The 27632-nt window shown below is 46.7% G+C and overlaps 1 protein-coding gene across 1 annotated transcript in view; it reads left to right on the top strand.

The window, feature by feature from the left end:
• The window catches only part of tmem131 (transmembrane protein 131), a 142291-nt gene that overhangs the window by 104217 nt on the left and 10442 nt on the right, over positions 1 to 27632 (top strand). The window contains exons 18-28 of the mRNA XM_052475677.1: positions 4662 to 4800; positions 7262 to 7371; positions 7555 to 7621; positions 9472 to 9623; positions 13766 to 13908; positions 15802 to 15988; positions 17300 to 17485; positions 21990 to 22139; positions 22302 to 22741; positions 26063 to 26253; positions 26368 to 26638. Coding sequence (XP_052331637.1) covers positions 4662 to 4800; positions 7262 to 7371; positions 7555 to 7621; positions 9472 to 9623; positions 13766 to 13908; positions 15802 to 15988; positions 17300 to 17485; positions 21990 to 22139; positions 22302 to 22741; positions 26063 to 26253; positions 26368 to 26638 — 2036 coding nt within the window. The remainder of the gene's footprint in view (positions 1 to 4661; positions 4801 to 7261; positions 7372 to 7554; positions 7622 to 9471; positions 9624 to 13765; positions 13909 to 15801; positions 15989 to 17299; positions 17486 to 21989; positions 22140 to 22301; positions 22742 to 26062; positions 26254 to 26367; positions 26639 to 27632) is intronic.

Raw genomic sequence — 27632 nt, 5'->3', positions numbered from 1 at the left:
TCACCAGGGCCCTATATAGTGGCTTAACGTCACCTAGGCCCTATATAGTGCAGTACTTGTCACCTGGGCCCTATATAGTGGGTTAATGTCACCTGGGCCCTATATAGTGCAGTACTTGTCACCTAGGCCCTATATAGTGCAGCACTTGTCACCTAGGCCCTATATAGTGCAGCACTTGTCACCAGGGCCCTATATAGTGGCTAAACATCACCTGGGCCCTATATAGTGGCTAAACATCACATGGGCCCTATATAGTGCAGCACTTGTCACCTAGGCCATATATAGTGGCTTAACGTCACCTAGGCCCTATATAGTGCAGTACTTGTCACCAGGGCGCTATATAGTGGGTTAATGTCACCTGGGCCCTATATAGTGGCTAAACATCACCTGGGCCCTATATAGTGCAGCACTTGTCACCTAGGCCATATATAGTGGCTTAACGTCACCTAGGCCCTATATAGTGCAGCACTTGTCACCAGGGCCCTATATAGTGGGTTAATGTCACCTGGGCCCTATATAGTGCAGTACTTGTCACCTAGGCCCTATATAGTGCAGCACTTGTCACCTAGGCCCTATATAGTGCAGCACTTGTCACCAGGGCCCTATATAGTGGCTAAACATCACCTGGGCCCTATATAGTGGCTAAACATCACCTGGGCCCTATATAGTGGCTAAACATCACCTGGGCCCTATATAGTGCAGCACTTGTCACCTAGGCCATATATAGTGGCTTAACGCCACCTAGGCCCTATATAGTGCAGTACTTGTCACCAGGGCCCTATATAGTGGGTTAATGTCACCTGGGCCCTATATAGTGGCTAAACATCACCTGGGCCCTATATAGTGCAGCACTTGTCACCTAGGCCATATATAGTGGCTTAACGTCACCTAGGCCCTATATAGTGCAGCACTTGTCACCAGGGCCCTATATAGTGGGTTAATGTCACCTGGGCCCTATATAGTGGGTTAATGTCACCTGGGCCCTATATAGTGCAGTACTTGTCACCTGGGCCCTATATAGTGGGTTAATGTCACCTGGGCCCTATATAGTGCAGTACTTGTCACCTAGGCCCTATATAGTGGCTTAACGTCACCTAGGCCCTATATAGTGCAGTACTTGTCACCAGGGCCCTATATAGTGCAGTACTTGTCACCAGGGCCCTATATAGTGCAGCACTTGTCACCAGGGCCCTATATAGTGGGTTAATGTCACCAGGGCCCTATATAGTGGGTTAATGTCACCAGGGCCCTATATAGTGGCTTAACGTCACCTAGGCCCTATATAGTGCAGTACTTGTCACCTGGGCCCTATATAGTGGGTTAATGTCACCTGGGCCCTATATAGTGCAGTACTTGTCACCTAGGCCCTATATAGTGGCTTAACGTCACCTAGGCCCTATATAGTGGGTTAATATCACCTGGGCCCTATATAGTGCAATACTTGTCACCTGGGCCCTATATAGTGGCTTAACGTCACCTAGGCCCTATATAGTGGGTTAATATCACCTGGGCCCTATATAGTGCAGTACTTGTCACCTGGGCCCTATATAGTGGCTTAACGTCACCTAGGCCCTATATAGTGGGTTAATATCATCTGGGCCCTATATAGTGCAGTACTTGTCACCTGGGCCCTATATAGTGGCTTAACGTCACCTAGGCCCTATATAGTGGGTTAATGTCACCTGGGCCCTATATAGTGCAGTACTTGTCACCTGGGCCCTATATAGTGGGTTAATGTCACCTGGGCCCTATATAGTGCAGCACTTGTCACCTAGGCCCTATATAGTGCAGCACTTGTCACCTAGGCCATATATAGTGGCTTAACGTCACCTAGGCCCTATATAGTGCAGTACTTGTCACCAGGGCCCTATATAGTGCAGCACTTGTCACCAGGGCCCTATATAGTGGGTTAATGTCACCAGGGCCCTATATAGTGGCTTAACGTCACCTAGGCCCTATATAGTGCAGTACTTGTCACCTGGGCCCTATATAGTGGGTTAATGTCACCTGGGCCCTATATAGTGCAGTACTTGTCACCTAGGCCCTATATAGTGCAGCACTTGTCACCTAGGCCCTATATAGTGCAGCACTTGTCACCAGGGCCCTATATAGTGGCTAAACATCACCTGGGCCCTATATAGTGGCTAAACATCACATGGGCCCTATATAGTGCAGCACTTGTCACCTAGGCCATATATAGTGGCTTAACGTCACCTAGGCCCTATATAGTGCAGTACTTGTCACCAGGGCGCTATATAGTGGGTTAATGTCACCTGGGCCCTATATAGTGGCTAAACATCACCTGGGCCCTATATAGTGCAGCACTTGTCACCTAGGCCATATATAGTGGCTTAACGTCACCTAGGCCCTATATAGTGCAGCACTTGTCACCAGGGCCCTATATAGTGGGTTAATGTCACCTGGGCCCTATATAGTGCAGTACTTGTCACCTAGGCCCTATATAGTGCAGCACTTGTCACCTAGGCCCTATATAGTGCAGCACTTGTCACCAGGGCCCTATATAGTGGCTAAACATCACCTGGGCCCTATATAGTGGCTAAACATCACCTGGGCCCTATATAGTGGCTAAACATCACCTGGGCCCTATATAGTGCAGCACTTGTCACCTAGGCCATATATAGTGGCTTAACGTCACCTAGGCCCTATATAGTGCAGTACTTGTCACCAGGGCCCTATATAGTGAGTTAATGTCACCTGGGCCCTATATAGTGGCTAAACATCACCTGGGCCCTATATAGTGCAGCACTTGTCACCTAGGCCATATATAGTGGCTTAACGTCACCTAGGCCCTATATAGTGCAGCACTTGTCACCAGGGCCCTATATAGTGGGTTAATGTCACCTGGGCCCTATATAGTGCAGTACTTGTCACCTAGGCCCTATATAGTGCAGCCCTTGTCACCTAGGCCCTATATAGTGCAGCACTTGTCACCAGGGCCCTGTATAGTGGCTAAACATCACCTGGGCCCTATATAGTGGCTAAACATCACCTGGGCCCTATATAGTGCAGCACTTGTCACCTAGGCCATATATAGTGGCTTAACATATTTATTATTATTATTATTATTATTAACGTCACCTAGGCCCTATATAGTGCAGTACTTGTCACCAGGGCCCTATATAGTGGCTAAACATCACCTGGGCCCTATATAGTGCAGCACTTGTCACCTAGGCCATATATAGTGGCTTAACGTCACCTAGGCCCTATATAGTGCAGCACTTGTCACCAGGGCCCTATATAGTGGCTAAACATCACCTGGGCCCTATATAGTGCAGCACTTGTCACCTGGGCCCTATATAGTGCAGCACTTGTCACCTGGACCCTATATAGTGCAGTACTTGTCACCAGGGCCCTATATAGTGCAGCACTTGTCACCAGTGCCCTATATAGTGCAGTACTTGTCACCTGGGCCCTATATAGTGCAGCCCTTGTCACCAGGGCCCTATATAGTGCAGTACTTGTCACCTGGGCCCTATATAGTGCAGCACTTGTCACCAGGGCCCTATATAGTGCAGTACTTGTCACCAGGGCCCTATATATGTGTGCTCCACTCTATAGTGCCCATACTGTAGGTCTCTCCAGTCTATAGGGAACAGGGTGCCCATACTGTAGGTCTCTCCAGTCTATAGGGAACAGGGTGCCCATAGGTCTCTTCAGTCTATAGGGAACAGGGTGCCGATACTGTAGGTCTCTCCAGTCTATAGGGAACAGGGTGCCCATACTGTAGGTCTCTCCAGTCTATAGGGAACAGGGTGCCCATAGGTCTCTTCAGTCTATAGGGAACAGGGTGCCGATACTGTAGGTCTCTCCAGTCTATAGGGAACAGGGTGCCCATACTGTAGGTCTCTCCAGTCTATAGGGAACAGGGTGCCCATAGGTCTCTTCAGTCTATAGGGAACAGGGTGCCGATACTGTAGGTCTCTCCAGTCTATAAGGAACAGGGTGCCCATACTGTAGGTCTCTCCAGTCTATAGGGAACAGGGTGCCCATACTGTAGGTCTCTCCAGTCTATAGGGAACAGGGTGCCCATACTGTAGGTCTCTCCACTCTATAGGGAACAGGTTGCCCATACTGTAGATCTCTCCAGTCTATAAGGAACATAGTGCCCATACTGTAGGTCTCTCCAGTCTATAGGGAACAGGGTGCCCATACTGTAGGTCTCTCCAGTCTATAGGGAACAGGGTGCCCATAGGTCTCTCCAGTCTATAGGGAACAGGGTGCCCATACTGTAAGTCTCTCCAGTCTATAGGGAACAGGATGTCCATAGGTCTCTCCAGTCTATAGGGAACAGGTTGCCCATAATGTAGGTCTCTCCACTCTATAGGGAACAGGGTGCCCATAGGTCTCTCCAGTCTATAGGGAACAGGGTGCCCATACTGTAGGTCTCTCCACTCTATAGGGAACAGGGTGCCCATACTTTAGGTCTCTCCAGTCTATAAGGAACAGGGTGCCCATACTGTAGGTCTCTCCACTCTATAGGGAACAGGGTGCCCATACTGTAGGTCTCTCCAGTCTATAAGGAACAGGGTGCCAATAGGATGCACATAACTCCGTATTCTCTTGATCATATGTGACAGTGCTGTGTTGGTGCAGCTTGCAGACAGTAGTCCTGAGTGTCCTGATGTTGTCTTTGTATAAAGAGTTGAGGCGGTGTTTGAAGTCAGCACAGATCTTCAGGAGACGGTCCAGGCAACAATAACAGCTCAACAGACCTGGCCGTCGCTGGTTAACGCCTCACAACAAATCACGTTTCCCCTCACCAATACCAACAGCTCCTCTGTGAGTACAGTACACTATAACATATACTATACAAACATACACTATATAAACATACACTATATAAACATATACTATATAAACATACACTATATAAACATACACTATACAAACATACACTATATAAACATACACTATATAAACGTATACTATATAAACATACACTATAAACATATACTATATAAACATATACTATATAAACATACACTATATAAACATACACTATATAAACATATACTATATAAACATACACTATATAAACATATACTATATAAACATACACTATATAAACATATACTATATAAACATACACTATATAAACATATACTATATAAACATACACTATATAAACATATACTATATAAACATACACTATATAAACATACACTATATAAACATACACTATATAAACATATACTATATAAACATACACTATATAAACATACACTATATAAACATACACTATATAAACACACACTATATAAACATATACTATATAAACATATACTATATAAACATACACTATATAAACATACACTATATAAACATATACTATATAAACATATACTATATAAACATACACTATATAAACATACACTATATAAACATACACTATATAAACATACACTATATAAACATACACTATATAAACATACACTATATAAACATACTTTCGGAAAGTAGTCAGTCTTTTTCCCAAAAACATTTACGTTACAGCCTTATTCTATAATGGATTAAATAACTAAAAAATAACTATTAAATAACTAAAACATAACTATTAAATAACTAAAAAATAACTATTAAATAACTAAAAAATAACTATTAAATAACTATTAAATAACTAAAAAATAACTAAAAAATAACTATTAAATAACTAAAAAATAACTATTAAATAACTAAAAAATAACTATTAAATAACTAAAAAAATCTCATCAATCATCAATCTACGCACAATACCCCATAATGACATTTAAAAATATATATATATTTAAAATTTAAAAAGTCACCTTACTTATGTAAGTATTCAGTCCATTTTCTATTAAAAATAAAAATAAATTGCTATGAAACTCAAAATTGAACTCAGGTCCATCCTGCTTCCATTGATCATCCTTGAGATGTTTCTACAACTTGATTGGAGTCCACCTGTGGTAAATTCAATTGATTGGACATGATTTGGAAAGACACACACCTGACTATATAAGGTCCCACAGTTGTCAGAGCAAAAATCAAGCCATGAGGTTGAAGGAATTGTCCGTAGAGCTCCGAGACAGGATTGTGTCGAGGCACAGATCTGAGGAAGGGTACCACAACATTTCTGCAGCATTGAGGTTCACCAAGAACACAGTGGCCTCCATCATTCATAAATGGAAGACGTTTGGAACCACCAAGGCTCTTCCTAGAGGCCGGCCGCCCGGCCAAACTGAGCAATTGGAGGAGAAGGGCCTTGGTCAGGGAGGTGTCCAAGTACCCAATGGTCACTCTGACAGAGCTCCTCTGTTGAGATGGGAGAACCTTCCAGAAGGACAACCATCTCTGCAGCACTCCACCAATCAGGCCTTTATGGTAGAGTGTCCAGATGGAAGCCACTCCTCATTAAAAAGCACATGACAGCCCGCTTGGAGTTTGCCAAAAGGCACCCAAAGACACTCAGACCATTAGAAACAAGATTCTCTGGTTTGATGAAACCAAGATTGAATGCCAAGCGTCACGCCTGGACGCTACTTGGCACCATCCCTACGCATGGTGGTGGCAGCATCATGCTGTAGGGAAGTTTTTCAGAGGCAGGAACTGGGAGACTAGTCAGGATCGAGGGAAAGATGAACGGAGCAAAGTACAGAGAGATCCTTGATGAAACCCTGCTCCAGAGCGCTCAGTACCTCAGTACCTCAGACTGGGGTGAAGGTTAACCTTCCAATATTACAACGACCCTAAGCACATTGGCAAGACAACACAGGAGTGGCTTCGGGACAAGTCTCTGAATGTCCTTGACAGGCCCAGCCAGAGCCCGGAGGACTTGAACCTCTGGAGAGCCCTGAAAATAGCTGTGCAGCGATGCTCCCCATCCAACCTGACAGAGCTTGAGAGGATCTGCAGAGAAGAATGTGAGAAACTCCCCAAATACAGGTGTGCCAAGCTTAGCTTTGTAGTGTCATACCCAAGAAGACTCAAGGCTGTAATCGCTGCCAAAAGTGCTTCAACAAAGTACTGAGTAAAGGGTCTGAATACTTATGTAATATGTCAGTGTTTGCAAAAATGTATAAAAACCTGTTTTTGCTTTGTCATAATGGTGTATTGTGGGTAGAGTAATCCATTTTAGAATCAGGCTGTCACGTAACAAAATGTGGAAAAAGTCAAGGGGTCTGAATAGTTTCCGAATGCACTACACACACACACACACACATTTCACTGACTCTCTCGCTCTGGTCTCTCGCTCTCTCATCTCTTATCCTTGTGTGTCTTCCAGGAGACGGAGGTTGTTCTAGAGAACCCAGCAGATGTCCCAGTGTATGTCCAGATCCTCCCTCTGGCTCTCTACCCGAACCCCTCCGTGTTTGCTGGGATACTCAGCGACAGGTATGAAGTGGCACCCAGCTGCCTGGTGGTGCACACCGTGTGGCTCTGATACAGTACATTAATTAGATATGAGCTATCTGAGCAACCACGTCTCACAACCGAAGTCCTTTCTGACGCTGCGTACTCTACACATTTTAGGTTGGAAATAAAGGAGGACCCTCACTGACTCTTATCTCTTTCCAGCTTCCCACTGGGAAAGTTGTCCGACATCGACACAAAATCACTGGAATTTCAGGTCAACAGAAACCTAGTAAGTAGTGCAGAATAGTACTTGAGTTCTCTGTGACCCTGTTATACAGTACTGCCAATTCATAGCATTCATAGCCAATTACTAGTCATTTATTGAAGAATTGTAAGAATTTTCGGTTGCAGTTAGTTTGGCGTCTTACTGCTATGCCTTAGTTTGTATGTATGTGTGTCTCTGTGTGTCTCTGTCCTCTCTGTGTGTCTCTGTCCTCTCTGTGTGTCTCTGTCCTCTCTGTGTGTCTCTGTCCTCTCTGTGTGTCTCTGTCCTCTCTGTGTGTCTCTGTCCTCTCTGTGTGTCTCTGTCCTCTCTGACTGCTCTGTGTGTCTCTTGTCCTCTCTGACTGCTCTGTGTGTCTCTTGTCCTCTCTGACTGCTCTGTGTGTCTCTTGTCCTCTCTGACTGCTCTGTGTGTCTCTGTCCTCTCTGTGTGTCTCTGTCCTCTCTGACTGCTCTGTGTGTCTCTGTCCTCTCTGTGTGTCTCTGTCCTCTCTGTGTGTCTCTGTCCTCTCTGTGTGTCTCTGTCCTCTCTGTGTGTCTCTGTCCTCTCTGACTGCTCTGTGTGTCTCTGTCCTCTCTGACTGCTCTGTGTGTCTCTTGTCCTCTCTGACTGCACTGTGTGTCTCTTGTCCTCTCTGTGTGTCTCTGTCCTCTCTGACTGCTCTGTGTGTCTCTGTCCTCTCTGTGTGTCTCTGTCCTCTCTGTGTGTCTCTGTCCTCTCTGTGTGTCTCTGTCCTCTCTGTGTGTCTCTGTCCTCTCTGACTGCTCTGTGTGTCTCTTGTCCTCTCTGTCTGCTCTGTGTGTCTCTTGTCCTCTCTGACTGCTCTGTGTGTCTCTTGTCCTCTCTGACTGCACTGTGTGTCTCTTGTCCTCTCTGTGTGTCTCTTGTCCTCTCTGACTGCTCTGTGTGTCTCTTGTCCTCTCTGACTGCTCTGTGTGTCTCTTGTCCTCTCTGTGTGTCTCTGTCCTCTCTGACTGCTCTGTGTCTCTGTCCTCTCTGACTGCTCTGTGTGTCTCTTGTCCTCTCTGACTGCTCTGTGTGTCTCTGTCCTCTCTGACTGCTCTGTGTGTCTCTTGTCCTCTCTGACTGCTCTGTGTGTCTCTTGTCCTCTCTGACTGCTCTGTGTGTCTCTTGTCCTCTCTGACTGCTCTGTGTGTCTCTGTCCTCTCTGTGTCTCCCTGTCCTCTCTGTGTCTCCCTGTCCTCTCTGTGTCTCTGTCCTCTCTGTGTGTCTCTGTCCTCTCTGACTGCTCTGTGTGTCTCTGTCCTCTCTGACTGCTCTGTGTGTCTCTGTCCTCTCTGTGTGTCTCTGTCCTCTCTGACTGCTCTGTGTGTCTCTGTCCTCTCTGTGTGTCTCTGTCCTCTCTGTGTGTCTCTGTCCACTCTGTGTGTCTCTGTCCTCTCTGTGTGTCTCTGTCCTCTCTGTGTCTCTGTCCTCTCTGTGTGTCTCTGTCCTCTCTGACTGCTCTGTGTCTCTCTGTCCTCTCTGACTCTCTGTGTGTCTCTGTCCTCTCTGACTGCTCTGTGTCTCTCTGTCCTCTCTGACTGCTCTGTGTGTCTCTGTCCTCTCTGACTGCTCTGTGTGTCTCTGTCCTCTCTGTGTGTCTCTGTCCTGCTCTGTGTGTCTCTGTCCTCTCTGACTGCTCTGTGTGTCTCTGTCCTCTCTGACTGCTCTGTGTGTCTCTTGTCCTCTCTGACTGCTCTGTGTGTCTCTGTCCTCTCTGACTGCTCTGTGTCTCTTGTCTCTGTGTCTGTCCTCTCTGTGTGTCTGTCCTCTCTGTGTCTCTCCTGTCCTCTCTGTGTCTCCCTGTCCTCTCTGTGTCTCCCTGTCCTCTCTGTGTCTCTGTCCTCTCCAAGTCGTCTGTAATGAAGGGAAGCTCAGGGTTTGTGGAGGGCTCGACCAGACCGTTTGTCCACAACGTGCTCCTGCAGCCTGGAGAGGTCAAGTCCTTCAGCCTGAGGTTCACTCCTTCCAGCAACCACTCTGTCTCCTCCCTGCTCATAGTCAGGTGGGTCAGTGGTGTTGAGTATTACCCCCCCTACACTGTCATATTCAGAGTATTACCCCCCATCCCTACACTGTGTCATATTCAGAGTATTACCCCCCATCCCTACACTGTGTCATATTCAGAGTATTACCCCCTCCATCCCTACACTGTGTCATGTTCAGAGTATTGCCCCCCCCATCCCTACACTGTGTCATATTCAGAGTATTACCCCCATCCCTACGCTGTGTCGCGTTCAGAGTGACCCCCCCCCATCCCTACACTGTGTCATATTCAGAGTATTACCCCCCCCATCCCTACACTGTGTCATATTCAGAGTATTACCCCCCATCCCTACACTGTGTCATATTCAGAGTATTACCCCCCATCCCTACACTGTGTCATATTCAGAGTATTACCCCCCCATCCCTACACTGTGTCATATTCAGAGTATTACCCCCCCCCCATCCCTACACTGTGTCATATTCCCTACAGTCAGTATTCAGAGTACCCCCCATCCCTACACTGTGTCATATTCAGAGTATTACCCCCCATCCCTACACTGTGTCATATTCAGAGTATTACCCCCCATCCCTACACTGTGTCATATTCAGAGTATTACCCCCCATCCCTACACTGTGTCATATTCAGAGTATTACCCCCCCATCCCTACACTGTGTCATATTCAGAGTATTACCCCCCATCCCTACACTGTGTCATATTCAGAGTATTACCCCCATCCCTACACTGTGTCATATTCAGAGTATTACCCCCCATCCCTACACTGTGTCATATTCAGAGTATTACCCCCCCATCCCTACACTGTGTCATATTCAGAGTATTACCCCCCCCATCCCTACACTGTGTCATATTCAGAGTGTCATATTCAGAGTATTACCCCCCATCCCCATCCTACACTGTGTCATATTCAGAGTATTACCCCCCCCATCCCTACACTGTGTCATATTCAGAGTATTACCCCCCCATCCCTACACTGTGTCATATTCAGAGTATTACCCCCCATCCCTACACTGTGTCATATTCAGAGTATTATCCCTACGCTGTGTCCCCCCCATCCCTACACTGTGTCATATTCAGAGTATTACCCCCCCATCCCTACACTGTGTCATATTCAGAGTATTACCCCCCCATCCCTACACTGTGTCATATTCAGAGTATTACCCCCCATCCCTACACTGTGTCATATTCAGAGTATTACCCCCCATCCCTACACTCCCTACACTGTGTCATATTCAGAGTATTACCCCCCATCCCTACACTGTGTCATATTCAGAGTATTACCCCCCCCATCCCTACACTGTGTCATATTCAGAGTATTACCCCCATCCCTACACTGTGTCATATTCAGAGTATTACCCCCCCCATCCCTACACTGTGTCATATTCAGAGTATTACCCCCCCCCATCCCTACACTGTGTCATATTCAGAGTATTACCCCCCATCCCTACACTGTGTCATATTCAGAGTATTACCCCCCATCCCTACACTGTGTCATATTCAGAGTATTACCCCCATCCCTACACTGTGTCATATTCAGAGTATTACCCCCCATCCCTACACTGTGTCATATTCAGAGTATTACCCCCCCATCCCTACACTGTGTCATATTCAGAGTATTACCCCCCATCCCTACACTGTGTCATATTCAGAGTATTACCCCCCATCCCTACACTGTGTCATCCCTACACTGTGTCATATTCAGAGTATTACCCCCCCATCCCTACACTGTGTCATATTCAGAGTATTACCCCCCCCATCCCTACACTGTGTCATATTCAGAGTATTACCCCCCCCATCCCTACACTGTGTCATATTCAGAGTATTACCCCCCATCCCTACACTGTGTCATATTCAGAGTATTACCCCCCTGTGTCATCCCTCCCTACACTGTGTCATATTCAGAGTATTACCCCCCCCCTATCCCTACACTGTGTCATATTCAGAGTATTACCCCCCATCCCTACACTGTGTCATATTCAGAGTATTACCCCCCATCCCTACACTGTGTCATATTCAGAGTATTACCCCCCCCATCCCTACACTGTGTCATATTCAGAGTATTACCCCCCCATCCCTACACTGTGTCATATTCAGAGTATTACCCCCATCCCTACACTGTGTCATATTCAGAGTATTACCCCCCATCCCTACACTGTGTCATATTCAGAGTATTACCCCCCATCCCTACACTGTGTCATATTCAGAGTATTACCCCCCATCCCTACACTGTGTCATATTCAGAGTATTACCCCCCATCCCTACACTGTGTCATATTCAGAGTATTACCCCCCATCCCTACACTGTGTCATATTCAGAGTATTACCCCCCATCCCTACACTGTGTCATATTCAGAGTATTACCCCCCCCATCCCTACACTGTGTCATATTCAGAGTATTACCCCCCATCCCTACACTGTGTCATATTCAGAGTATTACCCCCCATCCCTACACTGTGTCATATTCAGATATTCAGTATTACCCCCCATCCCTACACTGTGTCATATTCAGAGTATTACCCCCCCATCCCTACACTGTGTCATATTCAGAGTATTATCCCCCTGTGTCCCATCCCTCCCTACACTGTGTCATATTCAGAGTATTACCCCCCCCATCCCTACACTGTGTCATATTCAGAGTATTACCCCCCCATCCCTACACTGTGTCATATTCAGAGTGCCCCCCCATCCCTACACTGTGTCATATTCAGAGTATTACCCCCATCCCTACACTGTGTCATATTCAGAGTATCCCTACCCCCATCCCCCCATCCCTACACTGTGTCATATTCAGAGTATTACCCCCCATCCCTACACTGTGTCATATTCAGAGTATTACCCCCCCATCCCTACACTGTGTCATATTCAGAGTGTCATTAGAGTATTACCCCCCCATCCCTACACTGTGTCATATTCAGAGTATTACCCCCCCCATCCCTACACTGTGTCATATTCAGAGTATTACCCCCCCCATCCCTACACTGTGTCATATTCAGAGTATTATCCCCCCATCCCCCTACACTGTGTCATATTCAGAGTATTACCCCCCCCATCCCTACACTGTGTCATATTCAGAGTATTACCCCCCATCCCTACCCTGTGTCATATTCAGAGTATTACCCCCCCCCATCCCTACACTGTGTCATATTCAGAGTATTACCCCCCCATCCCTACACTGTGTCATATTCAGAGTATTACCCCCCCCATCCCTACACTGTGTCATATTCAGAGTATTACCCCCCATCCCTACACTGTGTCATATTCAGAGTATTACCCCCCATCCCTACACTGTGTCATATTCAGAGTATTACCCCCCATCCCTACACTGTGTCATATTCAGAGTATTACCCCCCCATCCCTACACTGTGTCATATTCAGAGTATTACCCCCCATCCCTACACTGTGTCATATTCAGAGTATTACCCCCCCATCCCTACACTGTGTCATATTCAGAGTATTACCCCCCCCCCCATCCCTACACTGTGTCATATTCAGAGTATTACCCCCCATCCCTACACTGTGTCATATTCAGAGTATTACCCCCCATCCCTACACTGTGTCATATTCAGAGTATTACCCCCCCATCCCTACACTGTGTCATATTCAGAGTATTACCCCCCCATCCCTACATCCCTACACTGTGTCATATTCAGAGTATTACCCCCATCCCTACACTGTGTCATATTCAGAGTGTTACCCCCCATCCCTACACTGTGTCGCGTTCAGAGTGACCCCCCTCCCCATCCCTACGCTGTGTCGCGTTCAGAGTGACCCCCCCCCCCCATCCCTACACTGTGTCGCGTTCAGAGTGACCCCTCCCCCATCCCTACGCTGTGTCGCGTTCAGAGTGACCCCACCCCCCCCATCCCTACGCTGTGTCGCGTTCAGAGTGACCCCCCTCCCCCATCCCTACGCTGTGTCGCGTTCAGAGTGACCCCCCTCCCCATCCCTACGCTGTGTCGCGTCCAGAGTGACCCCACCCCCTGTCTACTATTGGAATTGAATTGATAGTGATTATTGTACTTTTTGATGTCAAGACTAGTTTGGCCGTCTTAGAGCCATGGCACAGTAGCTAGCTGTACTCTGAGTGTGTTGTTCCTCGTTGTATTTTAGGAATAAACTGACCCACTGTGTTGTCTGGTATTACAGGAACAACCTGACTGTGATAGATGTGATCGTGGTTCGTGGCCAGGGAACCACGGGGAGCCTGCAGGTAGCTGGGAAACTCCCTGGACCAGACAGCTCCCTTCGCTTCCAAATGACGGAGGCGTTGCTGAAGGACTGCGCAGAGAGTGAGTTACAGGGCCCAGTGGGTCGTTCCATCTCCTTTCAGGGGCCATGACACCCACCGTTCAGATTGGGCTGAAATACTTCCTGTACCTAAAATCAGATTAACGTTTGTGGTGCATTGTTTCGTTGAATTATAATTTGATCTCTGAGAAATTAAGCTAATTGATTGCACCCAAATTGCACTTTTTTTTTTATAGAATTCATATAATATTCAATAAATATAGTTTTTAACTTCTTATTTGTAGTTAACTTTTTTAACTCCAAAGAAATAGAAGTCCCCACACCAACAACGACTATATAGTATTAGTTCTCTGTGTCTGAGAAGGTTCCTGCTATGAGTTGATATCTTTATTCAAGTATCGTGGTGTTATGTTATGGGTATTCTTATCACCGGCAGGGACTGGTGAGTTTATCAGGATCAAAAGAAATATGAAAGGAGCTCAAGTAACAGAAATAGAGGAAAACCGGCCTCGGTCTTCTGAATACCTAATCCTGGGATAGTTTTATTTTTCATTGGGACAATTACAGACATTGTCAAATACTCACCAGAATGGCTTTCCAATAGCTGTTTTTTTTAAATATTTTTTTAATTTTACCTTTATTTAACCAGGCAAGTCAGTTAAGAACATATTCTTATTTTCAATGACGGCCTGGGAACAGTGGGTTAACTGCCTGTTCAGGGGCAGAACGACAGATTGTCAGCTCGGGGGTTTGAACTCGCAACCTTCCGGTTACTAGTCCAACGCTCTAACCACTAGGCTACGCTGCCGCCCCAAGTGTTCCCGAGGGGTACACCTCTAAGAAGGTTTGGATATTACAGTCCATCAATGATTCCCAACCGCATTTACTGAACTTAAGCAATTTTGACAAAAACAATGGAAATATTTTTACCTTAAGAGTTGTGCAGAGTTGGTAGAATCTTTTTCAAAATTAACTCTGCGGGTGTGAAGACCCCCACGTATTAACTCTGGGGGTGTGAAGACCCCCACGTATTAACTCTGGGGGTGTTTCTGCTACGTATTAACTCTGGGGTTGTGAAGACCCCCACGTATTAACTCTGGGGGTGTGAAGACCACCACGTATTAACTCTGGGGGTGTTTCTGCCACGTATTAACTCTGGGGGTGTGAAGACCCCCACGTATTAACTCTGGGGGTGTGAAGACCACCACGTATTAACTCTGGGGGTGTGAAGACCCCCACGTATTAACTCTGGGGGTGTGAAGACCCCCATGTATTAACTCTGGGGGTGTGAAGACCCCCACGTATTAACTCTGGGGGTGTTTCTGCCATGTATTAACTCTGGGGGTGTGAAGACCACCACGTATTAACTCTGGGGGTGTGAAGACCACCTCGTATTAACTCTGGGGGTGTGAAGACATACACAATCAAGAGATCTTTGTTTTGGATTTGTTAGTAATTTAGAATATGTTCTATACCTTTTCTTACAATTTGTAAAGCCGCTCAGGGCCCCGTGCGAAGCCGCTCAGGGCCCCGTGCGAAGCCGCTCGGGGCCCCGTGCGAAGCCGCTCGGGGCCCCGTGCGAAGCCGCTCGGGGCCCCGTGCGAAGCCGCTCGGGGCCCCGTGCAGACTCTCACTAGACTCTGTATATTACCTTTGACTTCTCAAAGACAGCACCGCCAGTGACTTACCCTTTACCCAGTTAACGGCCTCGTCACTATGGCCCAGTCTAAAACTAGGGATTCCCTGTGTGATTCCCTGTTGGAGTTGGTGCAGACTAATAAGACACAGTATCCCTTCATGATAATGCTGCCACTGCTAATCATGCTTTCAATCATGTTCAAAAACCCTGCTTCACCAATGCACTATCAAATCTCCATTTTAAAACCAACATCACTCTTTATCACGTCTTTCCCCTCGTCACTGTTCCTTTGCAGAGATTAAGTCCAAAGAGCCCAAGTCCACACTGAGAAGGACCTTCAGGGTGGAGAACGCTGGTCTACTCCCCTTGTATATCCGCTCTGCAGAGATCAACGGCCAGCCCTGCCAAGGATACGGATTCAAAGTTCTCAACTGTCAGCAATTTACACTTAAACCAAACGCTTCTGAAGACCTAGTGATACAGTAAGTTCAGCCAATTGTTTGTAAAAATCACAGTAGCTGTTTAGTAGTTTTGCTTACTTAGTCTGCGGGGCCGAGAGGCGCTCTGGTCTGCGGAACCGAGATGCGCTCTGGTCTGCGGGGCCGAGAGGAGCTGTAGTCTACGGAACCGAGAGGCGCTCTGGTCTGCGGGGCCGAGAGGCGCTCTGGTCTGCGGAACCGAGAGGAGCTCTAGTCTACTGAACCGAGAGGAGCTCTAGTCTACTGAACGAGAGGAGCTCTACTCTGCGGAACCGAGAGGAGCTCTGGTCTGCTGAACCGAGAGGAGCTCTGGTCTGCGGAACCGAGAGGAGCTCTGGTCTGCGGAACCGAGAGGAGCTCTGGTCTACGGAACCGAGAGGAGCTCTGGTCTGCGGAACCGAGAGGAGCTCTGGTCTGCGGAACCGAGAGGAGCTCTGGTCTGCGGAACCGAGAGGAGCTCTGGTCTACTGAACCGAGAGGAGCTCTGGTCTGCGGGGCCGAGAGGCGCTCTGGTCTGCGGGGCCGAGAGGAGCTCTGGTCTGCTGAACCGAGAGGCGCTCTGGTCTGCTGAACCGAGAGGCGCTCTGGTCTGCTGAACCGAGAGGCGCTCTGGTCTGCTGAACCGAGAGGCGCTCTGGTCTGCTGAACCGAGAGGCGCTCTGGTCTGCTGAACCGAGAGGCGCTCTGGTCTGCTGAACCGAGAGGCGCTCTGGTCTGCTGAACCGAGAGGCGCTCTGGTCTGCTGAACCGAGAGGCGCTCTGGTCTGCTGAACAGCGAGGCGCTCTGGTCTGCGGAACCGAGAGGCGCTCTGGTCTGCTGAACCGAGAGGCGCTCTGGTCTGCTGAACCGAGAGGCGCTCTGGTCTGCTGAACCGAGAGGCGCTCTGGTCTGCTGAACCGAGAGGCGCTCTGGTCTGCTGAACCGAGAGGCGCTCTGGTCTACTGAACTGAAATGGGTCAAAATATGATTAGAGGCCTTGTAACCAGGTACTTCCTTATTTTAGGCACATTAATTATTGCGAGAGTCTTGTTGTTCACAGATGTCAGCAAGCCATTCTCTATCTTATTGTGCTGCAGTATCACACCAAATGTCATTTAACCTGCACAAGAAAAGGGTTAGGTTATGGTTAACCTGCACAGGAAAAAGGGTTAGAGTTAACCTGCACAGGAACGAGAAGACAAGAGAAGCCTGTGTACTGTGTGTTTAGAGACTGTGGCAGGTTTTAACACGCATAACCTGTATGTATGTCTGTAGCAGGTAGCCCCTATTCACTGGCCGACTGCAATCTCCTGTCCTGTCTGTCTCTATCCCAGGTTTACACCGGACTTCACGTCATCCAGAGTGATCCGGGAGCTGAAGCTAGTGACGGAGGGAGGGTCAGAGTTTGTGTTTGTCCTGAACGCCTCTCTGCCTTTTCACATGCTGGCCTCCTGCACAGAGACCCTCCCCAGACCCTCCTGGGAGCTGGAGCTATACGTCATCGTCTCCCTCGTCATGAGGTGGAGCTAAACCAGGCGAGGCTGCACGTCATCGTCTCCCTCTGCAACATGAGGTTCATGAGGTATACTAGGCTAGGCTGCAACATGAGGTTCAACTCACAGACTTAAACGCTAGGCGTGGCTAGCAGAATGGCAGAGGCTTAAACCAGGCTAGGCTGCAACATGAGGTTCAACACACAGAGGCTTAAACCAGGCTAGGCTGCAACATGAGGTTCAACACACAGAGGCTTAAACCAGGCTAGGCTGCAACATGAGGTTCAACACACAGAGGCTTAAACCAGGCTAGGCTGCAACATGAGGTTCAACACACAGAGGCTTAAACCAGGCTAGGCTGCAACATGAGGTTCAACACACAGAGGCTTAAACCGGGCTAGGCTGCAACATAAGGTTCAACACACAGAAAATGAACTTAATCTAGAAGATTAAATAGCTGGGCTGCTATCCAGTTTACAAGGCGATTCTGTCCTTTCCTGCTTTTCTGCAGTCGTAAGACAATGTTCGTGAGATTCCACCAAATGTCCGGTGAGCTCAGCCTCCGGCGTCCGGCCAGTAGCTTCACCTGTGCTGACTAAAACATAACCTTATGGTTATAAATGAGGCCCCAGGTGTGTTGCAACCTAACAAGGGGGAGCCTGAAACCATGTCTAAAGACTGTTGACATCTAGTGGAAGACATAGGAACTGCAATCTGGGTTATAGCTGCGGGCATGGCACTGCAGCCTTGAAATGCTGGTTGTGAAGCGTAGCTGACGCTAATTATTTACAGACCCTTTGCTATGTGACACTAAATTGAGCTCAGGTGCATCCTGTTTCCATTGATCTTCCATGGGATGTTTCTACAACTTGATTGGAGTCCACCTGTGGTAAATTCAATTGATTGGACATGATTTGGAAAGGCATGAGGTCAAGTTATCCGTAGAGCTCCGATACAGGATTGTGTCGAGGCACAATATATGTCTGCAGATTGAAGGTCCCCAATAACACAGTGGCCTTCATTATTCTTAAATGGAAGAAGTTTGGAACCACCAAGACTCTCCCTAGAGGTGACTGCCAAGCCAAACTGAGCAATTGGGGGAGAAGGGCCTTGGTCAGGGAGGTGACCAAGAACCCGATGGTCACTCTGACAGCTCCAGAGTTCCTCTGTGGATATGGCGAGAACTTTCCAGAAGGACAACCATCTCTGCAGCACTTCACCAATCAGGCCTTTATGGTAGAGTGGCCAGACGGAAGCCACTCCTCATAAATCCTCTTTGGGCAAGGCGTGCTGCTAGTGACCCACCCCGACAACATCTGGTGAAACTGCAGAGCGCCAAATTCAAAGACATAAATAGTAATAATAAACATTCATGAAAATACAAGTGTTATATGTCGGTTAAAATATGAAGTTCTTGTTAACCTCTCTGGGATATTTGGGTCGGTAGCGTCCCACCTCAACAACAGCCAGTGAAAGTGCAGATCGCCAAATTCAAAACAACAGAAATCTCACAATTAAAATTCCTCAAGCATACTAGTATTTTACACCATTTTTAAGACAAACTTCTTGTAAATCCAGCCACAGTGTCCGATTTCAAATAGGCTTTATTGTGAAAGCACCACAAACTATTGTTAGGTCAGAGCCAAGTCCTAGAAAAGCACAGCCATTTTTCCAGCCAAAGAGAGGAGGCACAAAAAGCAGAAACAGAGATAAAATTCATCACTAACCTTTGATGATCTTCATCAGATGACACTCATAGGACTTCATGTTACACAATACATGTATGTTTTGTTTGATAAAGTTCATATTTATATAAAAAAATCTCAGTATACATTGGCGCGTTACGTTCAGTAGTTCCAGAAACATCCGGTGATTTTGCAGAGAGCCACATCAATTTACAGAAATACTCATAATAAACACTGATGAAAGATACAACTGTTATGCAAGGAATTTTAGATCCACTTCTCCTTAATGCAACCGCTGTGTCAGATTTCAAAAAGACTTTACAGAAAAAGCACACCATGCAATAATCTGAGTACGGCGCTCAGACAATAAAACAGCCATACAGATATCCGCCATGTTGTGGAGTCAACAGAAGTCAGAAATAGCATTACACATATTCACTTACCTTTGATGATCTTCATCAGAATTCATCAGAATGCAATCCCAGGAATCACAGTTCAACAATAAATGTTTGATTTGTTCGATAAAGTCCCCCATTTATGTCCAAATGCCTCTTTGTTTGCGCGTTTAGTACACAATCCAAAATAACGACGCGCCGGCAAGTCCATGCGAAAGTTCAGACGAAAAGTTATATTACAGTTCGTAGAAGCATGTCAAACTAAGTATAGAATCAATCTTTAGGATGTTTTTATCATAAATTTTCCAAACGGAGAATTCCTTTGTCTGTATGAAATCAATGGAACGAGGGGTAACTTTCACATGAACGCGCGTCACGAGCTCATGGGACTCAAACAGCCCTTATGAGCCCCCACTACACAGTAGAAGCATCAACCAAGATTCTAAAGACTGTTGACGTCTAGTGGAAGCCTTAGGAAGTGCAATATGACCAATATCCCACCGTATCTTCGATAGGGCATGAGTTGAAAAACTACAAAATTTAGATTTCCCATTTCCTGGTTAGATTTTTTCTCAGGTTTTTCCCTGCCATATGAGTTCTGTTATACTCACAGACATCATTCAAACAGTTTTAGAAACTTCAGACTGTTTTCTATCCAAATCTACTAATAATATGCATATATTACCAACTGGGCCTGAGTAGCAGGCAGTTTACTCTGGGCACCTTATTCATCCAAGCTACTCAATACTGCCCCCCCAATCCCAAATAAGTTAATCCAGCCGCTTTGTCAGATTTCAAAAAGGCTTTATGGCGAAATCATAACATGCTATTATCTGAGGACAGTGCCCTGCACACAAAAGCATAAAAACATTTTCCAACCAAGCAGAGGAGTCACGAAAGTCAGAAATAGCAATAAAATAAATCACTTACCTTTTGAAGATCTTCATCTGGTTGCAATCACAAGGGTCCCAGCTACATAACAAATGGTCCTTTTGTTCGATAAAGTCCCTCTTTATATCCCAAAAACTCTGTTTTGTTGGTGCGTTTTGTTCAGTAATCCACTGGCTCCAAGGCGGTCAAAACATGCAGAAAAATACATCCTAATAGTACCGGCAAAGTTCATCGAAACATGTCAAATGATGTTTATAATTAATCCTCAGGCTGTCAATTATCTAAATAATGGATCATTTTTCAACCGGGCAATAATATAGCGTATTCAATAGAAAGGAAAAAGAACGAAGGGCACACACACAGTCACGCGAGTAAACCAGTACTGCATGATTCTCCAGTCCACTGACAGAAAGGTTATTTTCAGAAAACAAGCCTGAAACCATGTCTAAACACTGTTGACATCTAGTGGAAGCCATAGGAACTGCAATCTGGGCCCTAACCCATTACATAGTCAATAGGCTTTCAATGGAAAACCACTCGCTTAAAAAAAATCCCACTTCCTGGATGGATTTAGTGTTCAGAGTGTTTTCTATCCAAATCTACCAATCATAAACTGTATAGTGTTTTCTATCCAAATCGACCAATCTTTGGGTCTGAGTGGCAGGCAGTTTACTTTGGGCTTTTCATCCGGACATCAAAATACTGCCCAAAGAAGTTTTAAAAGGCACATGACAACCCACTTGGAGTTTTCCAAAAGGCACCTAAAGGACTCTCAGATTATAACAAGATTTTCTGGTCTGATGAAACCAAGATTAAACTCTGCCCTGAATGCCAAGCGTCACGTCTGGAGGAAACTTGGCATCATCCCTAAGGTGAAGCATGGTGGTGGCAGCATCATGCTGTGGGGATGTTTTTCAGAGGCAGGGACAAGGAGAATAGTCAGGTTTGAGGGAAAGACGAACGGAGCAAAGTTCTCTCTGTTCTGTAGCTCTTCTCTCTGTTCTGTAGCTCCCTGTTAACATGGCTCTTCTCTCTGTTCTGTAGCTCCCTGTTAACATGGCTCTTCTCTCTGTTCTGTAGCTCCCTGTTAACATGGCTCTTCTCTCTGTTCTGTAGCACCCTGTTAACATGGCTCTTCTCTCTGTTCTGTAGCTCCCTGTTAACATGGCTCTTCTCTCTGTTCTGTAGCTCCCTGTTAACATGGCTCTTCTCTCTGTTCTGTAGCTCCCTGTTAACATGGCTCTTCTCTCTGTTCTGTAGCACCCTGTTAACATGGCTCTTCTCTCTGTTCTGTAGCTCCCTGTTAACATGGCTCTTCTCTCTGTTCTGTAGCTCCCTGTTAACATGGCTCTTCTCTCTGTTCTGTTCTGTTAACATGGCTCTTCTCTGTTAAACATGGCTCTTCTCTCTGTTCTGTAGCTCCCTGTTAACATGGTACTTCTCTCTGTTCTGTAGCACCCTGTTAACATGGCTCTTCTCTCTGTTCTGTAGCTTCCTGTTAACATGGCTCTTCTCTCTGTTCTGTAGCTCCCCATTAACCTGGCTCTTCTCCTCCATTAGCTCCATGTTCCTGCTGGTGATTGCTATAGCCTACCTGGAAGCCCAGGGGATCTGGGAGCCCTTTAAGAGACATCTGTCTCTGGACTCTCCCATGGAGACGGGAAGACCCTTCGATCTCAGGGAAATAATACGCATTTCAAGTGATGCAAAGTAAGTCCGACTACCTCTTTGTAAAAGATAGATGTGTTTGTCATTAAAGTGTCTTTCATCACAGATAGCCCACCCGTATGGAGGTATATAATGGTCCTCTTGTGGAGAGACCTGTTACATCTTCTAAACGTGTAACCTCTCCACTATTCTTTGGCCTTTTAGCTTGAATGATTTCAGCGACGCCCACCAGAACCCGACCAGGGGGATGTATGGTTCTGGTAGCGAGGTGTCCCGGGTCGGGAGCCGAAACAGCAGAGCCTCCGTAGACCTTGATGGACAGAGAGCCAGGATGGACTTTGATCGATCAACTATGCAAGCCTCCTCCACCTTCTCTTCCTCCCAGCTAGCCAATGGCGCCCAGGTTTCCTGTCAGCTGACCAATCGGAAGGCGCGGAGCTCCAAGAGGCAGCAGGGTGGAGGACTCCTGGACCTCCAGAACGGGGGCCCTGGGTCAGGGTCGTCTCTGCCCCACAGAAGGCGCTGTTCTCGGGGAGAGGCCCCAGACTACGCCAGCCTCCTGGGGGCCATGGATAACGACCTGGACAGACCTGAATCACCACCTCTACAGGAACACAACGTTTCTCTGTCTACACAGAACAATGGTACCATTACTCTACACAGAACAACGGTAGCATTTTATTTCACCCTAACTATATACCCATGATGGATGGGGCTGACCAGAGTAATAGACACAGTGTCTTGGTTCTATACCCATGATGGATGGGGCTGACCAGAGTAATAGACACAGTGTCTTGGTTCTATACCCATGATGGATGGGGCTGACCAGAGTAATAGACACAGTGTCTTGGTTCTATACCCATGATGGATGGGGCTGACCAGAGTAATAGACACAGTGTCTTGGTTCTATACCCATGATGGATGGGGCTGACCAGAGTAATAGACACAGTGTATTGGTTCTATACCCATGATGGATGGGGCTGACCAGAGTAATAGACACAGTGTCTTGGTTCTATACCCATGATGGATGGGGCTGACCAGAGTAATAGACACGGTGTCTTGGTTCTATACCCATGATGGATGGGGCTGACCAGAGTAATAGACACAGTGTCTTGGTTCTATACCCATGATGGATGGGGCTGACCAGAGTAATAGACACAGTGTCTTGGTTCTATACCCATGATGGATGGAGCTGACCAGATTAATAGACACAGTGTCTTGGTTCTACACCTGGTGCCTTAAAGTATTCACACCCTTTGACTTTTTCCACATTTTGTTGTTGTTGCTGGCCTGCACACAATACCAAAGTGGAATACAGTGGGGCAAAAAAAGTATTTAGTCTATTGTGCAAGTTCTCCCACTTAAAAAGATGAGAGAGGCCTGTAAATTTCATCATAGCTACACTTCAACTATGACAGACAAATGAGGGAAAAAAATCCAGAAAATCACATTGTAGGATTTTTATGAATTTATTTGCAAATTTTGGTGGAAAATAAGTATTTGGTCAAAAACAACAGTTGATCTCAATACTTTGTTAAATACCCATGTTGGCAATGACAGAGGTCAAACGTTTTCTGTAAGTCTTCACAAGGTTTTCACACACTGTTGCTGGTATTTTGGCCCATTCCTCCATGCAGATCTCCTCTGGAGCAGTGATGTTTTGTTGCTGGGGCTGTTGCTGGGCACTGTTTGCAAACAAGGCATGAAAGTAATACTGCAAAAATGTGTTAAACCAATTAACTGTTTGTTCTGAGTGTTATGTTTGGGACAAATACAACACTTACTGAGTGCCACTCTCTCCATATTTTTAAGCACAGTAGTGGTGGCTGCATCATGTTATGGAAATGCTTGCAATAGTTAACGACTGGGGAGTTTTTCAGGATAAAAAAAAGGAAAGGAATGGGGCTAAAGCAAAAGCAAAATCCTAGAGGAAAACCTGGTTCAGTCTGCTTTCCACCAGACACTGAATTCACCTTTCAACAGGACAATAACCTGGTTCAGTCTGCTTTCCACCAGACACTGAATTCACCTTTCAACAGGACAATAACCTGGTTCAGTCTGCTTTCCACCAGACACTGAATTCACCTTTCAACAGGACAATAACCTGGAACACAAGGCCAAACCTACACTGGACCAATAAGACAGTTGATGTTTCTGAGTGGCCGAGTTTGGACTTAAACCTACTTGAAAATCTATGGCACAACCTGAAAATGGTTGTCTAGCAATGATCAACAACCAATTTGACTGAGAGCTTGAAGAATTTTGAAAATAATAATGGGCAAATGTTGCACAATCCATGTGTGGAAAGATCTTAGAGACTTACCCAGAAAGACTCACAGCTCTTAAAGACTCACAGCTCTTAGAGACTTACCCAGAAAGACTCACAGCTCTTAGAGACTCACCCAGAAAGACCCACAGCTGTAATCACTCTTAGAGACTCACCCAGAAAGACCCACAGCTGTAATCACTCTTAGAGACTCACCCAGAAAGACTCACAGCTCTTAGAGACCCACCCAGAAAGACTCACAGCTCTTAGAAAGAAAGACTCACAGCTCTTAGAGACTTAGAAAGACTCACAGCTCTTAGAGACTTACCCAGAAAGACTCACAGCTCTTAGAGAAAGACTCACCCAGCTCTTAGAGACTCAGCTCTCTTAGAGATTTACCCAGAAAGACTGTCAGCTCTTAGAGACTCACCCAGAAAGACCCACAGCTCTTAGAGACTCACCCAGAAAGACCCACAGCTCTTAGAGACTCACCCAGAAAGTAATTACTGCCCAAGTATTGACTTGGGTGTGACTACTGTATACTGAACAGAAATATAAACGCAACATGCAACAATTTAAAATATTTTACTCACTCAATTTAAATAATTTCATTAGGCCCTCATCGATGGATTTCACATGACTGGGCAGGGTTGCAGCCATTGGTGGGCCTGGAAGAGCCACTGAGGAGCCAGGCCCAGCCAATCAGAATTTGTTTTCCCCCACAAAGGGCTTTATGAGAGACAAATACTCCTCGGCACCTCCCCCCCAGACGATTCCGCAGGTGAAGAAGACAGATGTGGAGGTCCTGGGCTGGCGTGGTTACACATGGTCTGCGGTTGTGAGGCCATGTGGACGTACTGCCAAATTCTCAAAAATGGAGGTGGCTTATGGTAGAGAAATGAACATTAAATTCTCTGGAAACCGCTCTGGTGGAACTTCCTGCAGTCAGCATGCCAATAGCCCTCCCTCAAAACATCTGTGGCCTTGTGTTGTGGGACTAAACTGCACATTTTAAAGTGGCCTTTTATTGTCCCCAGCACAAGGTGCACCTGTGCAATGATCATGCTGTTTAATCAGCTTCTTTATAGGCCACACTTGTCAGGTGGATCAATTATCTTGGCAAAGGAAAAATGTTCACTAATAAGGATGTAACAAAATGTGTGTTCAACATTTGAGAGAAATAAGCTTTTTTTGTGTGTATGGAATCTTATTTTTTAATATATATTGTTTTTTTTTTTTTTTTCAGCTCATGAAACATGGGACCAACACAACATGTTGTGTTTATATTTTTGATCGGTATAAATGAGATATTGTGGGGTATTGTGTGAAAAAACATTGAATCAATTTTGAATTCAGGCAGTAACACAACAAAATGTGTCATAAGTGGAGGGGTATGAATACTCCCTGATGTGTACCTACACTGTAGGTACTGTTGGTACTGTTGGTACGCACAAGCCCTTTGTAACCAAACATGCTGCTGTGACTGTAGTTGTGGTGTTCTGTAGTAGTTGTGACTGTAGTTGTGGTGTTCTGTAGTAGTTGTGACTGTAGTTGTGGTGTTCTGTAGTAGTTGTGACTGTAGTTGTGGTGTTCTGTAGTAGTTGTGACTGTAGTTGTGGTGTTCTGTAGTAGTTGTGACTGTAGTTGTGGTGTTCTGTAGTAGTTGTGACTGTAGTTGTGTATTTGTGTTGTCTTGCAGTGCTAGACTCTAAAGGAAAGGAGCTGAGAGGTAAAACTAATGCTCAGAGAAAGAGAGCGGAGAAGGAGAGGAGAGCAAAGGGAAAACCACCTCCGGGAGACCAGCTGAAGGATGTTTTGGCAGACAATGACGACAGCTCCTCTACCACCACAGAGACCTCCAACCCTGATGTAGAGGCCAGCAACAAAGAGGTAGACCGAGAGAGAGAGCGACACACACACACTCACACACCACACGCAGACTCACTAACTCTTGCAGACTTTAAACGGGGTGGTATAGGGAGAATATCTTGTTCTTCTGTTTAGGAACCAGTGAAGAAGAAGGGCAGAACAGCAGTGACTCTGGAGAAAGAGGAAACCAAACCCCAAGACAACAAGCGACAAACCAACACAAATGATCAATCGAGTTCCCTGGAGCTCCCTTACATCACAGCCCTGGAGATCAAACAGCGCAAGGTCTTCTCATCCAAAGCCCTCATCCACTCTGCTCTCACCACCGCCCCTACAGCTAGGAATCTGCAGAAACCCAGACCTGGGTCTCTCCCCCATCTCAACTCGTCTGATTGTTCTGTACTTGGTAATGGAGACATGTTGACCTTGAACAGCCAAACAGTCAGGGATTCTCTTGTGTTCTTTATATTGGATCTTCTCTTTGTACAATTCCTTTTATTACTGATGTTCATTAGGGTTCGGGTCAGAGTCCACGCTCTCCCTAGGGTCAGAGTCCACGCTCTCCCTATGGTCAGTGTCCACTCTCTCCCTAGGGTCAGAGTCCACGCTCTCCCTAGGGTCAGAGTCCACGCTCTCCCTAGGGTCAGAGTCCACGCTCTCCCTAGGGTCAGAGTCCACGCTCTCCCTAGGGTCAGAGTCCACGCTCTCCCTAGGGTCAGAGTCCACGCTCTCCCTAGGGTCAGAGTCCACGCTCTCCCTAGGGTCAGAGTCCTAGCTCACCCTAGGGTCAGTCTCCACGCTCTCCCTAGGGTCAGAGTGCTAGCTGTCCCTAGGGTCAGAGTGCTAGCTCACCCTAGGGTCAGAGTCCACGCTCTCCCTAGGGTCAGAGTCCACGCTCTCCCTAGGGTCAGAGTGCTAGCTCACCCTAGGGTCAGAGGCCACGCTCTCCCTAGGGTCAGAGTCCACGCTCTCCCTAGGGTCAGAGTCCTAGCTTACCCTAGGGTCAGAGTCCACGCTCTCCCTAGGGTTAGAGGCCACGCTCTCCCTAGGGTCAGAGTGCTAGCTCACCCTAGGGTCAGAGTCCACGCTCTCCCTAGGGTCAGAGTGCTAGCTCACCCTAGGGTCAGTGTCCTAGCTCACCCTAGGGTCAGAGTCCACGCTCTCCCTAGGGTCAGAGTCCACGCTCTCCCTAGGGTCAGAGTCCACGCTCTCCCTAGGGTCAGAGTCCACGCTCTCCCTAGGGTCAGTGTCCACGCTCTCCCTAGGGTCAGAGTGCTAGCTGTCCCTAGGGTCAGAGTGCTAGCTCACCCTAGGGTCAGAGTCCACGCTCTCCCTCGGGTCAGAGTCCACGCTCTCCCTAGGGTCAGAGTCCACGCTCTCCCTAGGGTCAGAGTCCACGC

This window comes from Oncorhynchus keta, chromosome 22, assembly GCF_023373465.1.
Source record: "Oncorhynchus keta strain PuntledgeMale-10-30-2019 chromosome 22, Oket_V2, whole genome shotgun sequence".
Lineage (NCBI taxonomy): Eukaryota > Metazoa > Chordata > Actinopteri > Salmoniformes > Salmonidae > Oncorhynchus > Oncorhynchus keta.
Note: the sequence above shows the minus strand (reverse complement) of the source record. Positions and strands in the feature narration are given on the sequence as shown.